This window comes from Pelmatolapia mariae, linkage group LG8 (genome assembly GCF_036321145.2).
Source record: "Pelmatolapia mariae isolate MD_Pm_ZW linkage group LG8, Pm_UMD_F_2, whole genome shotgun sequence".
Lineage (NCBI taxonomy): Eukaryota > Metazoa > Chordata > Actinopteri > Cichliformes > Cichlidae > Pelmatolapia > Pelmatolapia mariae.
The window spans coordinates 13,376,168-13,390,397 of NC_086234.1; the positions used below are offsets into that span (position 1 = coordinate 13,376,168).

Here is a 14,230-nt window from a genome sequence, read left to right on the forward strand (position 1 = left end):
AAATGCAGAGATAAGGAGATAGACTGTTTTTTTTTTTGTTTTTTTTTCTTCCGCAAGTTATCATAGCTTTGAATTACTGCTATAAACTCTGAAAATAGTTAAGTAGTAGGTCGGATTTCTCAGCAGCAGCGTTGGTGTTACGTGTCAGGCAGTGGATGTATTACTCAGCTTCAGTGTTTTTTTTCTGCAAAAGTAACAGGTTACGCTGGGAAAAAAATGAAAGTGAGCAGTTGTTCTCAAATGATTTATGTGCTTTAATGACATTTCAATACTGAACAAACAATAAAAATTTATGGACACCATAGTTTTGGAGGCCTGCAGCTCTAATGGCTAATGTTATGCCCTTTTTCACAGGGGCCAGTAATCGGATCTGCAGCTGGCCCCTGGCCTTCACAGAATGTATACAAGGGGGATTTTTGTGTTTTGGGAAATCTTAGCAGAAAGAAGAAATAGTGAGAAATGTGGGGATATCACATCCATATCTTCTGCAATCTCCAAAAATACTTGCTGAATAAATAAAATATTTATTTTTTCATAATTAAAATGCAGACACGCGTTACTCTGCAAAGGTTTCAGCCACTGGACGTAGTCTGTGGAGGCTTCTAAAGCAGTGAGAAGATTCCTTTATTTAAAGCCTGAACTGTGAAATTATTTACATTAAATTCAAATTTTGAGAAACTGGAGTGTTTATTGAACCTTCTGACAAATTACCAAAAAAAAGGAGATAGATATAAATTTGCATACGTGAGTTTTAATTTGTACCTTTTTTGTTACAACCAGCAGGAAATGTAGACCTCTCAAAAATTCATGTATCACATATGATACACTTGTATTACATTTACACAAGAAATCATTTATTTTTATTACTTTTCTGTTCTTCCTGGGCAAATTTCACTGGAAGAATTGTAAAGAGAACTCAAATAAATTACAGTTTAGTAGTTTTCTTCTTTTATTGTTTTAAATGCCAGTTATTGCTACCATGATGTTTATATCTCAGTCTTTTTCTTTCCGCTTCTAAGGCTGTGTTCAGACCGAACCTAAAGTGACGTTTTTGCACGGTGAAATTACGTTAGTAGTTTACGCAAAGACTGGTAATAACGCAAATACACACCCACACAAGTTGGAAATATCTAAACCTGGAGGCAAAATTTGCTCCACTTTGAAAGCTCGATTTGACTTCACTTCTGCAGAAAAAGATTGCTCACAGAAAAGTGAGTAAAATAGTTTGACTTCCTGCTAAGTTCTAAAAATATGTTATTAATCGATTCCAGCTGTCGGGTTTACTTTAGAAGCAAGTATTTCTCTCGTTGGTTATTTGGGGTAAATATGCAGCATGTGGGCTACGAAATGGTCCAAAAACACTCCAGCGATTGAACACATACAAAAACCAAATTTGCCACTATGCTGCTCTGACAACCAGCTAATTAATGAGCCATTTTCCATATTAATCAAATAATAAAAATACAGTTGTATGAGTCAGAAAACGAGGCAGAATGGCTCTGATTACGGCAGCCTTGTGGAGTATACATACACAGTTTGGAAATGTGGGCTGTCGGTGTCGTCCTGTTGACTATAAACCAGCGACTTCACAAACACACGGGGCAAAAAAACAAAAAACAAACTTGGACTTGGAAATTGGAGTTAAGAAAAAGTAGGTGAGGGGAAAATAAGCAATATAAGAACTGAATATGAGCAAGGGGACAAAAAAAAAGGACACAGCGATAGAACAAAATAGAAGGAGGGGGAGGATGGAGATGAGAGCGGTAAGACAGAGGAGGGTGAGGGTTCGCGCAAGGGAATGATCTGTGTATGTTTGGAGCTCAGAAAAGCCACCTGTACATCACAACCGGATGAGGAGAAGCTGTAGCAGCTACCCGAGATTGCTGCCGGCAAAAGAAGTTCTTAAAAATTCCAGACACAGTTGCAATATACTCTCTCTTCCTCTTTTCACCCACTCTGTGTCTTTCCCATTTCCCTCTCCATCTCCCTCATTTCTCTCTATCCTCTTTTTCATCTTCCCCACACTCACATACTCTTGCATACTCGCCTCCCACTCTAAATTTACTCCTTCTTTCTCCCTCCCTCCTCTTTTCTTCCTCATTCTCTCTCCTTCAGTCGTTTTCTGCCCTCCCTTTCTTCCATCTTGCACCATTTTTTTTTTCAGGAGAGAACTGGGTCCCAGTGTAGGCTGCTGCTGGCCAGGGTTGTTAGCCACCAAATAAAAAATGGATGAACTTGTAGGGCCCTGGTGCTGTTCTCCTGCATCTAGTTGGTGGAAAGAGAGGGAGTAAATTGGAGACGGAGAAAGGGAGAGAGAGAGAGAATCAGGCTGACATGAAATACCTTGCTCAGAAGACGTCTTCCAGATAGAAACCTGACCGTCTTTAATGTCAGTTTTTTCTCAGTTGAGGGAAAAAATATTTTTTTTGTTAGTACAGGTCAAAAAAAGGTCTGCAGCTCTTTCGGGGATCGATGATCTCAACAAATAAATATATTTATATAAACTGTGAAACTTGTTACATTATAAGTGAAAATCTCTCAGTTTGTGAATTATATGCTGTTTTCCTTTGATTTAGATTTAAATTACATTGAACGTCTCTTAGGTTTGGATGGCTGACTGGATGAAATGAGGCATTTGAAGACATAATTTTTTTAAATCTAGGCTGTTCATGCTAATGCGCTTATCTTTACAGTTCAGTGAGCATTTGAGTGTTAAGGTGTGGAGCAAGTTCCTAAATATTGTTTCTGTTTTTAAGTAATGACAGTAAACAGCTTCCAGTTAGGAGCAAACTTCAGCTGTGCGTGCTTATTTCTAATAATCAGCATGTCTCTCAGATACCCCCGTGGGGGTGATAGGCTAAACATACGTGGTGGGATCAGATCTCTCCAACAAGCAGGTCAGCTTATTATCCCCGCACAGCAACGTGAACCTGATCCAGGTGTTCTGACTTGTTCCTCCTCATCTCATTTGCGTGATTGAAACGTTGCACGTTTTTCCCGCCTTCTTCTCTCGACCTGGATTGTTTGCAGGCCAGGCTCAACCTTTTGTTTTTGTCGTGTGTGTGTGTGTGTGTGTGTGTGTGTGTGTGTGTGTGTGTGTGTGTGTGTGTGTGTGTGTGTGTGTGTGTGTGTTATGTGGCCGGTTTAAGTTTGAGCCCCAGACCGAGAGCAGCTGTGTGTGTGTGTGTGTGTGTGTGTGTGTGTGTGTGTGCAAGCGTGTGTGCCTCCACAATGAAACATTTATTCGTATTAGTTTGTGATAACAAGTCGAGGCATTACTTAGGACTTACCCCCACCAGCATTTCACCTCCGTGCCCATCACTCAAACCATTTGTGAACACATTGATCCTTCCCTCCCCCCCATCCCCTCCTCCTCTCCCATGCTGTATATTCCCAGGGTTTGGAAGGAGAGCCAGAATGGCTCAGACAGCAATTGATTTTTATTTTATTGGTCTACTAGTGGAAAGAGGTGGGATAGGGGAGGGCCTGAGAGATGCAACTCTGCAGCTAAGTTTGCTCTTAGTGGGCTGTGTGTGTGTGTGTGTGTGTGTGTGTGTGTGTGTGTGTGTGTGTCTTCAGGTGGGATGGGCCTATCTGCTTATGTCTGTCTCACAGAGAATGTTTTTGTTTTGGGGTAGGGGCTGTTGTCTGTCTGTCAGTCTGTCTGAAGGTTTGTGTGTGTGTGTGTGTGTGTGTGTGTGTGTGTGTGTGTGTGTGTGTGTGTGTGTGTGTGTTCATGTCCAGCCACCTCTGTGAGCCATCAAAAGCTGCATGTCTGTGTTCACATGTGTCAGACACACACACACACACACATGTGTGTCATTTAAGGTATTGGGGGAATCTGAGGTGCTGATGGAGCTGGCACTAGGGACTTGGACCTCGACACACACACTCTCTCTCTCTCTCTCACACACACACACACACACACGTGCACGCACACACACACACACACATAGCTGAGGTGTATCCCGGTGCTCATTAGAGCTGGTAATAAGGCTGTGCTGCTGGAAAAGGAGGGAAAAAACAGGGAAAGGAAGAGAGGGAGGGAGGAAGAGGGTGGGAAGGGAGAAAAAGGAAAAAAAAAGGGAGATTTTAAATTTTAATAACACTGGTACGATTTTGTAAATCTTTCCTGACAGAAAAGTCCTCATTATTTTCATCTGTCTCCGAGGAGCCTCTCCTCCAGCTTTGCCTCCCCGGGTAAACGGACCTTTCGCGCGCTCCCTCTTTCTCCTCTTTCTCTCCACCTCTCTATTGCTTTTTCCACACTTTCTGTCTTTCAGCTGCTTTGTTGTCTGTTTCCGATCTTTTTGACTCTCTCTCTCTCTCTCTCTCTGAATTTTTCAGCCTCTCTTAGATTAGTGCTGTAAATCTGTTTATTTCCTTTTAGTAATGTGTTAGCTGACTGGCTGTCTGCGATGAAGGAACATAAGGAGCCAATAGCATTTCCAGTACTATGTGCTGTGATTGGCTGACATTTTAGTTAGAGTTACTGTTGGTCTGTTTTCGTGAGAGTGTTTCTTTTTTTCCCCCACCGGTACGGGGCACCGACACAGGAAAATACTTGAGGATCATAGTATCAGGTATCAAACTCACTGTGTGTAGGAGTGTGCATATGTGGGTCAGCAGGTACACCCTTGTACGTGCGGTCTTTGCGTCACTCACACATCCCCAAATCCTTCCCTCCACTTACACACACACACACACACACACACACTCCTAGCCCCCCCTCCACCTCTATGTCAAGTGTCAAAACTGGAGGATGGATCCGGTTTGATAAGTTCTGTTCTGTCTGGCCACGTGTCAGGGCGGGATCAACTATATAGCAGAGGAAAACCATGTTCTTCACTCTCCTACCTCCCAATTTTGGGGATTTTTTTTTAACTTCTCTTTTTTGGGAGTATTGGGGTGTGGATATTTTTAGGGTAGGTTTTATTTTAGTTGTTTCTGGTAGCTTTAGTACCTTATTTGACTTGTTAGCTTATTATAAAAGGAAAAAAAACAAAGAAAAAATCGTCTGACGTATGAAATTTCATCTATTTTGTTTCAAATAGATGAAGAATAATTTCCCCATCCTCTGTAAAATGTAACCAAGTAGTCATTTTCCAGCCTTCTTAGGTCTGCAGTGGTTAAAGAGTGTGATGGCTGACTTTCATGTCCCACTGCTCATATGACAGTGGGGAAAACTGTGGCTCTTTACAGTGTCACAGACACTATTTTTCAAACAGTTTTCAACATCAGTGAAGTGATTTATGACGGCACCTCCACACACTAATTCCTCCAATCTGTCTAGCTAGATCCGTGTGTGTGTGTGTGTGTGTGTGTGTGTGTGTGTGTGTGTGTGTGTGTGTGTGTGTGTGTGTGTGTGTGTGTGTGTGTGTGTGTGTGTGTGTGGCCCCCCTTCAGGTCATCTGGTCTAAATTGACCTTTGGTTGTAAGCTTTGCAGGATCTTCTAGGTCTGTGTAAACTATTGCAAGTAGGGCTGTGCGATATGACCAAAATCTCATATCCCGATATAAGACATCTATCGTCCCGATAACGATATAAATCACAAAAATTTTACATTTTCTGAAAATTCTGTGAATCTCGGGCAGCTCGACTTGCGTGAAGTGTTTCCAGCTGGGCGTCGTGTGCCTGGAGTCCAATGTTTTAACCGATGCATGAAACTATACATTTTTAGACATAAGTTGTAACGGCCTCCATTTTTTTTGTGAGTATTTATCACACGCCGTGCTCCGGGGAAAAGCCTGTTCTAACGTTTGAGTCTAAGGTTTATTTTTTTAGCACCTGACGGCTCTTTTTTGCTTCTCATCCGGAAACACTCTGCATACTTATTCACGTGATTTAGTTTATTTTTGAAAGGTCTCAACAGGATCTTGAGCTTTATTCTGAAAGGTTTTTATCGTCGTTGTTGCTAACGACAACGCATAAAAACAGGCTCTTGTCCGTCCATAGTGTGGTTATATTAAATATAAGAGAAAGAGAGAACTTTAAGAAATTAATATAGCCACTAAAACGGTGAAAAAATATTGCCGTAAACAGTTTATTTTGCGACACCACGAAATAAACGATAGTGTAAAATGAAACGATAGACGTTTTTATATCGTCATCCGATATATATCGTTATATCGAACAGCCCTAATTGCAAGCATTAAAGATGTACTGTTTATGGCTCCCCCTCCAACTTTCTGATTGGCTGCCTCTTGCAAACAGAAGCACTTGAGGTTAAAATATTGGGAATATCCCTGCTCTATGACATCAGAAAGATCTGAGTGGAAAAAAAACTTGCCTAAAACCAAATGTCGAGAGCAGTGTGACGCCCGAGCTTTTAGCTTGCACATGTGCCGACCTAATTATTTGAAACTTTGACCATGTTTCATATAAGCGTGCACTATTTCATTAGTATATATATATGTGTGTGTGTGTGTGTGTGTGTGTGTGTGTGTGTGTGTGTGTGTGTGTGTCAGAAAAAGAGGAAAAAGCATTAACGTTTTTGGACGGGCCACTCCTAAAATTTATATCCATCTTCTCTTTAAAGGTTGGAGTTGCCATAAAGAAGATGAGCTGCTTTACATTTATACTTCCAAGACACGTTTTGTTAGATTGGTGCACAGAGGATCAGTTAAGGTCAAAATAATGCATTTTTTAAAAAATATGTGTCCCCAGAGGGGGGAGGGAAAAAAAAACTTCTTAAACCGCAGCACTGTCATATTCCTTACCGCTTTGAACATTTAAGTGTTTGAAGTTATTCCACGTTGTTTGCTACCAAATCAGACTCCTTTAATAAATGCCGTTTTAACAGAATTGAACCCCCCTCCACGAGGCTAAAACTAACTTTATGTTCATTTCTCCACTGCAAGCCTCTACTAGCCCCCCCCCCCCCCCTTTTTTTTTTTCTTCTTTTCACCCCAGCTGAAAAATTAGCACAACACAAAGCGAGCTGGCTTCTTCTAACACACTGCCACAGATATACACACACACATGCACACACACACAAGCGCCTCCTCTGGGTATTTGACTGGGATAAATAATCATTGTAAATAATGAATGTCAATTAATAGGGGGAGACGTGTCCTTGCTAAGCATGCTCTGATTAGTGTTTCACTGGGATCTCTTCCCCCAGCTGGCTTCAGCCAATCATGTCAGCCTCATCCAAAACACCAGAATAAAGCTGGCCTATCACAACATATGATATCATCTAATACTGCCTCAGCTTATAGGCATATGGCAAATATAGTATTATGTGTCACTATTCTTTTTACAATTTTTTTACCTCAGCAGTGAGGTAAAAAATGCCACGCGTGGTTGTGTGTGGGGTGGGGGAGGGATACCATAGCTGTTGCTTATGTTGTTCGGGACATGGTTTGCTATAAACAATATGACAGTGTCATAATAATGTATGCATTTATTCAAGGATAAACTGTCTACTTATAAAGCAGTGCTGCTTACACACAGTAGTTGTAATGAGCTCTCTGGTGTTATCCAGCGAGAGCATTACAGCATGTCAGAGAAGTGTCCTATTACTGGAAAGAAGTTCATGGCGATTGGTTATATATATTTTTTAGTTTGTAACAGTATCCTCTGAATCTCATATAAAGCAGTTGATACAATTTGTTGTTATGCGGCCGAGAGTCCTTTTGCAAAAGGAAATACAAAGATGTAAAGCATCAAAGTTTGTCTGTGTGATTTTTGTCATCCTTCTCTTCAATAGCTTCATCAGTTCTGCACTTTAAGCTAAGCAAACGGTCGAGACTTTTGCCAGCCCGAGCTGGTGGACTAGAGGGAGGCCGCGAGCTCGACTGGTGTGTCAGCTCAGACTTGGACTTTAGAGGGTAGCGGGGTGACTGAGCAACCAGCCAGTGCCCTCCCCTCCCTCGGTGATAAATGGCCACAGCATGGGCTATTCATCTCCTGCTTAGAGAAGTGGACAGTGCCCCCCTGCTCGGCCTCCCCTCCACCCCTCCACATGTCAGCAAATGTGATAATTCTCTCATTTGTCAGGAGCAGTGGAGGGTTTGGAATCCGTGTGTGTGTGTCTGAGTGAGTGCATGTGTGCTGATGCAAACTCTGGAGAATTTGGGGGACACATGCTAGATAAGTTGCTCACTTACCAGATGCCTTGCTCTGCACATCTTCACTCCATTCCTCATCTGATACTTTTGTGATTTATTTATTTATTTATTTTTGTGGGGGAGGGTTCAAAGCCCCCACTCCCCCACCCCCACGCCAACTTTCGGTCACAGTGGGAAAATTTAAATGAGCAAAAGAGTGAGTCGTTTTATGGCAAATTCCATCAGTAATTCAGCGATTTTTTTTTTTTATTACCTTCAGGAAACTACTGAGCCACTTTTTCCACTTTATTGTGCAAATAAAGTTTTAGAGCCTGTCAGCTATGTGTGTGCGTGTGTGTATATGTTTGCATGTCATGTTTGTTTATAAGTGTGTTGATCTCTTTTGTATTTGTATGTTCATGTCTGTACACAAATCAGCGTTGTTGTTTTTTAGTTTTTTACAGAGGGTACACATATGTAAGCAAATCACTCTTATCACGATTGTTTTATCCAGTCATGCTGTGGTTTTATGACGCGTGCGCGTGTGTGCCAGCGTATAGTGTATAGCGATTAAAAACCGAGCGTTCAGACCTCATGGTAACAATTAAACAGGATCAGGCTCCAGTTGATGACTGGCCGTTTAGTTTGCACATAAACATGTGACTGTTTTATGTGCTTGACTTTCCTCCGTAGACCCGCGAACCTTTTCCTAATCCCTCTCGGTTCTTTCTCTCCGCAGGATCATCCAGAATCGGGTCCTGGTCTTCATCCTCGGAGCCATCATCCTCCTCACCATCATCCTGGCCATCTATTTTAATGTGCGAGGCCACTGATCTCCCCTGTACGCACATGCATATATACACACACACACACTCCCTCCCCCTAAACACAAACACACACACACTCTCTTGTGATTAATAGCGACAAAAGCGTTGTTCTGCTGTAATTAGGACAAATGGTCCCCATGAATCACTATTTCCAAAGCCTGACAGCAAGCTTTTTTTTTCTTTTTTCTTTTTTTTTTACCATTTCTCACTCCTTTTTTTGTTTGCAGTTTCTTTCCCTTTTTCTCCCCCTTTCTCCTTCTTCCCTTTTACTCTCTTTTTCTCTTTCACTTTCTTCTTCTCCTTTCCCCCCTCCTCCTCTGCCTGTCAGGCTCGTTCTTACATCTCCAGGGACTAGAACGGGGTGAGATGTTTTTATAATAGTTAATATTTTTCATGGTGTCGTCCTCAGCGTGGTTTGCAGCCTGGTCATTTTTTTTCTTGTGTAACTCAATGGAGGGCTTTTTTTGTAGTGTAGGTGGATTTAGTGTTATTCAGGGTGTGGGGATGCATGAAAGGCAGAGAGAAACCGAAGTTCTGCACACATCTGTGGGTTTGCACGTGTGCATGCGTGAGTGACAGTCATGGATGGGGGCCCGCACTGCGTTTCTTATTGACACCAACAGTAGGCACACATACTGTATTAGCTTCTGTAACTAAATGATTCAGCTGTTCTTCTCCCCACCAATCACCCTACCCCTGCACAGCTCAGAGGACAGTGCCTTCAGTTTAGATATGCTGTTCACACTCCTGCTTTAAAAGGCTCAGCAGAGCCCAAAATAGACAAGTGGCGCTGCCTTGAAAAGAGAGGATGCATCCAAAAAGGTTGAGGTTAGTTCAGCTTGTGTTCATTGAATCAAGGTGAAAGTATTTTGGGGGGGGGGTTTCATTATTAGGAGGAAACTGGTTGCAGTTTTTGTTTTCAGGAGCAAAAAAGTGGCTATTTTAGAGAATTTAGAGATTGAAGAATATTAAATAAAAATTGTTCTTTTAATGGATTTTAATGCAAAAGAGACCTGACCTCAGCCTCCGTGAGTACAGCACAGAAACAAAGAGAAATGCTTCAAATGACATTGTAACCACATCTGGGACATCAACCCTTCCCAAATACATACTTCATTAACTGATTCCCAATTATAAGCGTTATACTGTATGTACTAACATTGAAATGGACATCATGTATAGTGTTTTTGCTCTTACTAAGTGACTCTGTTGCTATTTATTTATAAATGTAGAGTTTCCATTCAGATTTCTGTGTTGGAAGTGTATATTTTTGTGATGTTGAAAGTATTCAGAATTAACATTAATCACATGTTTGTTTCTTCTTGATTTGTGGTGGTTCTCTGATGCAGACTGTACACCAGGACCAGCTGAAATATGTGTATTTCTAGTTTTTCATCTTAAAGGCTTTTTTTTCTTGATTTCTTTCTTCTATAAATGGATCTAGCTTGTTTCAAAATTTGTACTTTTTGTTCTTTATTTTCTATGTAATCTTCGGAGGTGTGAGATGGGACCCTTGTTTATGTGATGATGTGATGCATCTGCAGGCGTTTAATTCTTCGGGGGGAAAGCCATTCTTTGGGGACGGCGTTTGAAAAATCTAAATTTAAGAGCATATTTGGATAATTTTTAATTTTATTTTTGTTTGGAGGGGGGGGGCTAATGCTAATGCAAGCCACAAGCTCGCACACGCATGGAAACACACACTGGTGCGCGCGCATATGTCTCTTGTGGTTGGTGTTCCCAGTGAGGACATTTGCTATTCTGTTTCAGGGCCATAGTCTTCATTTTTGAAGATGCGGGGGAGTCCCCGTCCCACCATACCACCCCACCCTCCCTCACCCTGTGCTATCGTCCACCATTTCACAGGCCCTCACCAGCCGCGGCGCCGTGGTCTGCTTCAAAGCCTCAAATTAATGGCCAACAAAATAGTGTGTCTCTGACTGTCCCATGCGGGGCCGACCTACCAAGAGTTATCATTAAAGTGAAGCAATAATGAAAAAAACGAAGGAAGGAAGGAAAAAAGAAGAAGAAGAAGAAGAGCCGGGGAAGGAAGCGAATGAGGAAGCATGGAGGTGGGGGGTGCCGAGGGGGGGTTAAATCCCAGGCAGTTTGACAACAAACCTCATCTGGTAATGACCCTCAGTGATTGTGTTTTTACCCAGTCAGCGTGCACAGTGTGTGTCTGTGCGTGTCTGCATGTTCAGCCTACCTATGTGCTGATGTGCTCTCTCTGTCTCTCCTGCCCCCCTCCCTCCTTCTCTCTACCTCTCCTGCCACCTTTTCCTCCTCCTCCCTGTCCTCCCCTCCCTTCCCTCCCCTCCCAGCCTGTCAGATGAGCGGAGCGGTAGCTAGCGAGTGAGCGGTGGAAGGCAGCGTGGCGGCGGCTTCTATTTGAAGTTGTAATGGTGTCAAAAAGTCAGGGCTGACTGACAGACGTCAGTCCCACAGGGCCTCATTAAAAACAGACCCACTTGACAAGGAAATAATTGAGCGCCGGCGACAACTCGGGGGCCCCTCCGCGTTTTTAGATGTTTTTATTTTCTTTTCATTATTAGCGCCGAGCTATTATGTTCATTAAGAAATGGCATTAAAACAAGTTTTTTTCTTTTTTTTTTTTTTTTAAAAAAACGGGCGAGGGAGGGAGCAGGGAAGGAAGACAGGATGCATGGAGGTGGGAGATAACGATTTGTTTAGAGCCCTGGTTCTGTTTTATTATTTAAACAGGAGCGCTGTCATGTGATACCTTGGCAGACGTTGGCTATCATCTCTCCCTTCTTTCTCCTTTCCTCCCTCTCTTTCTTTTTCCCCCTCCTTCTCTCCTCTGTACTCATCCCTTACTTTTCCCCAAGCTTTTATCTTCCCCTCCTCAGTCCGTCTCCATCTCTTTCTCCACCTGCTCGTCTCACTCCGCTCTCTATCCCCTTTTCTTTCTCTCCCCGTTGAGCGGCGGGTGTCATTGGAATATGAACTAGATTATTCATCAGTGCCCCCACCACCCACTACCACCCCACGCCCCACTACCACTCCCTCCAATCGCTGATTTGGTTTTCGACAAGCGTCTCACCGCAGAAGGCTGAGGATGAAAACTTGTCAAAAATAGGTTATATCTTATTCCAAGGGGCAACAATAGCAGCAGGTACAGACACCATTTAATATTTAATTTAGGCGGGTGTTAACCCTCCTTAAGTGACTGGAGCTGCGTCTTCCATACAAACGCAAGGAGAGAAGGAGGGGTGGGTGAGCAAGAGGGGAGAGCAATTAATTATTTGATGTCTGAAAAGTGATTTTTGAAGCTCTCGCTGCCTTCTCCTGTTTGCCAGGGGGGAAAAAAAGGGATCGAGTCTTTGGGTGTCCCGGTTCGCTTTCCACACACGTTCCTTATCTTGGTCGCCCCCCCCGAGAGCCGAAACGTTTCCACTCGTATCACGTTACATCCTCATGATAATTGTTCATATAGTAAAAGGTTTTCAGTCTCTTTATGTTATCAGTGGAAATTATGAAATCTTCTACCACCACCATCTTTGCGACATCTCGTTAACGTACCCAGTCATTCCTATCCTCACCGGTCCTCTCTATCCTCTCTACGTGGCTTTACATAGGAATTATAAAAGGAAAGTTCCTCAACAAGGAACCTGTGTGATGCACCAACCATTGCAAAAAGCCCGATGTTTGTCAGCCATTTAAGACGACAAGGGATTGTGACAAGCGTCGTTTGAGCTGCCTGTCCCCCCAGCGGAGGGCGGGCCTTAAATGGCACAAACAGCGCCAGTGGTGGGATCGCAACAGGAGGGTGGGCGCTTCGTCTTCAGGAGTGTCCACGATGCTGTCACCCACTGCACACGCAGACACAGACACACACAAACACACATTCATGTACGTTGAGAGAGGCCCAGCAAGAACAGCTAGCCAAGAAAAAGAAGAAGGGGAGGAAAAAAATCACAATGGCACTGTTTGAGGAGTACAATGAATATTCTTCTGTTTGATTCAGCAGACGTGGACGCACATGCGCATGCACACACACACACTGCTGCACGCATGGTCCCAATAAAGACAGGCACACACGCTCTAGTGTGGAGCTGTTAGAAGAGGAGCCATGGTCTCCATTTGTACATGCCACCAGTTCCAGCAGAATGGCTTTCTTTCTCTCATCAGCCCATTATCTATCTGTTTTTTCGCCCCATCAGCGCTGTCAACCGTTTTATTAGTGTTTGTGCTCACAATGAAATGACAAAGGCCCCCATTATTTGAGGAAGTCGCAGGGGCTGCAGCCATACATGCATACACGGATGTCCGTGTGCTCGTGGCCGGTGTTACGAGGTGATGCCGAATCGTCCACATGCGCATGTATCCGTCTCGAGTTCATCGCGTTCCCTTCAGTTCAGCCAATTGAGACTCCGGGCTGATCCTGACTTGTGAAGCTGACTTTTTTTTTTTTTTTTTTTTGTGATCTCTGTCAGTGTCTGTGTTTGACATCTGTGATTAAAGCGGCTCTGGATCTTTGTAACCAAGATGCTGTGTCGTAACTTGCACACAAACACTTGGTGGGGTCTCCGACTGACTCCGCGGGAACGAGTAAGGAGGTACGGGAAAAACAAGAGCTGACATTTACAAACCGAATGTGGCGCTGTGTGCTTCCTTTCATATTTTAAAGGCGAAGCAAGCCGTGTGCTGAAAATCCTCTTAAGACATTGTGTCGTGGAGGAAACAGAGATGCAGAGAGCCAGGTCAGAGCTATGCAGAGCCAGACCAGCTTTCCCCCACCACCACCAGACCCTATCCCTGCCTCCTTACTCTTCCTTCCCTCTATCTCCATCACATCTCTCCCGGTAGAAACACAACCTTTGAACTGAAATTAACACTTTCCACTACAAAGACAGCGGTAATCTTCAATGTCATTTGCATGACAATGAGGTTATGTAGATAATAGAGCTGTCAGTGGATCTTTTCCCCCCACTTTTTATTCTTTTGGTCCCTTTAACTGCCTCATCAGTATGCTACAATGTGTCCAAGCAGATATTTTATGACATGCTTGAGATTATTCTATTTATGTTTTTTGTTAAATGGATTTCTATCATTGCAATTGAGCAGTGGGAATGAGCGCATTCTGTGACTGCTGCGCGTTTGTCTTGTATGGTTTCTCCTGTGTTGCCGTCCATTTTAAAAAGACAAATGATAGAAAGAGAAAGAACATAAAAGGAGAAAAGTGGGAATGAGTGCAAAGCAGCCCAGGTTGCCTGGGAGGCACTCAGTGGCCTGGACGTTCTGAAAGAGGAGGGTTTAGTTGAGCTCGCCCTTGTACAGTAATTTACTTTGCATATGGTGTCTTAGCAGACACGATTCTAAATTTCCAA

General features: G+C 43.1%; 1 protein-coding gene across 4 annotated transcripts in view; it reads left to right on the plus strand.

The window, feature by feature from the left end:
* vti1a (vesicle transport through interaction with t-SNAREs 1A) overlaps positions 1-13,383 on the plus strand; it is a 118,927-nt gene extending 105,544 nt beyond the window's left edge. For 2 of the 4 annotated variants that reach the window (XM_063482931.1, XM_063482932.1), the window contains one exon: positions 8,792-13,383. In XM_063482931.1, coding sequence (XP_063339001.1) covers positions 8,792-8,885 — 94 coding nt within the window. In that variant the 3' untranslated portion in view covers positions 8,886-13,383. The remainder of the gene's footprint in view (positions 1-8,791) is intronic. The other 2 variants (XM_063482933.1, XM_063482934.1) reach the window with 1 other exon arrangement.
* The last annotated feature ends 847 nt before the right edge of the window (positions 13,384-14,230 follow it).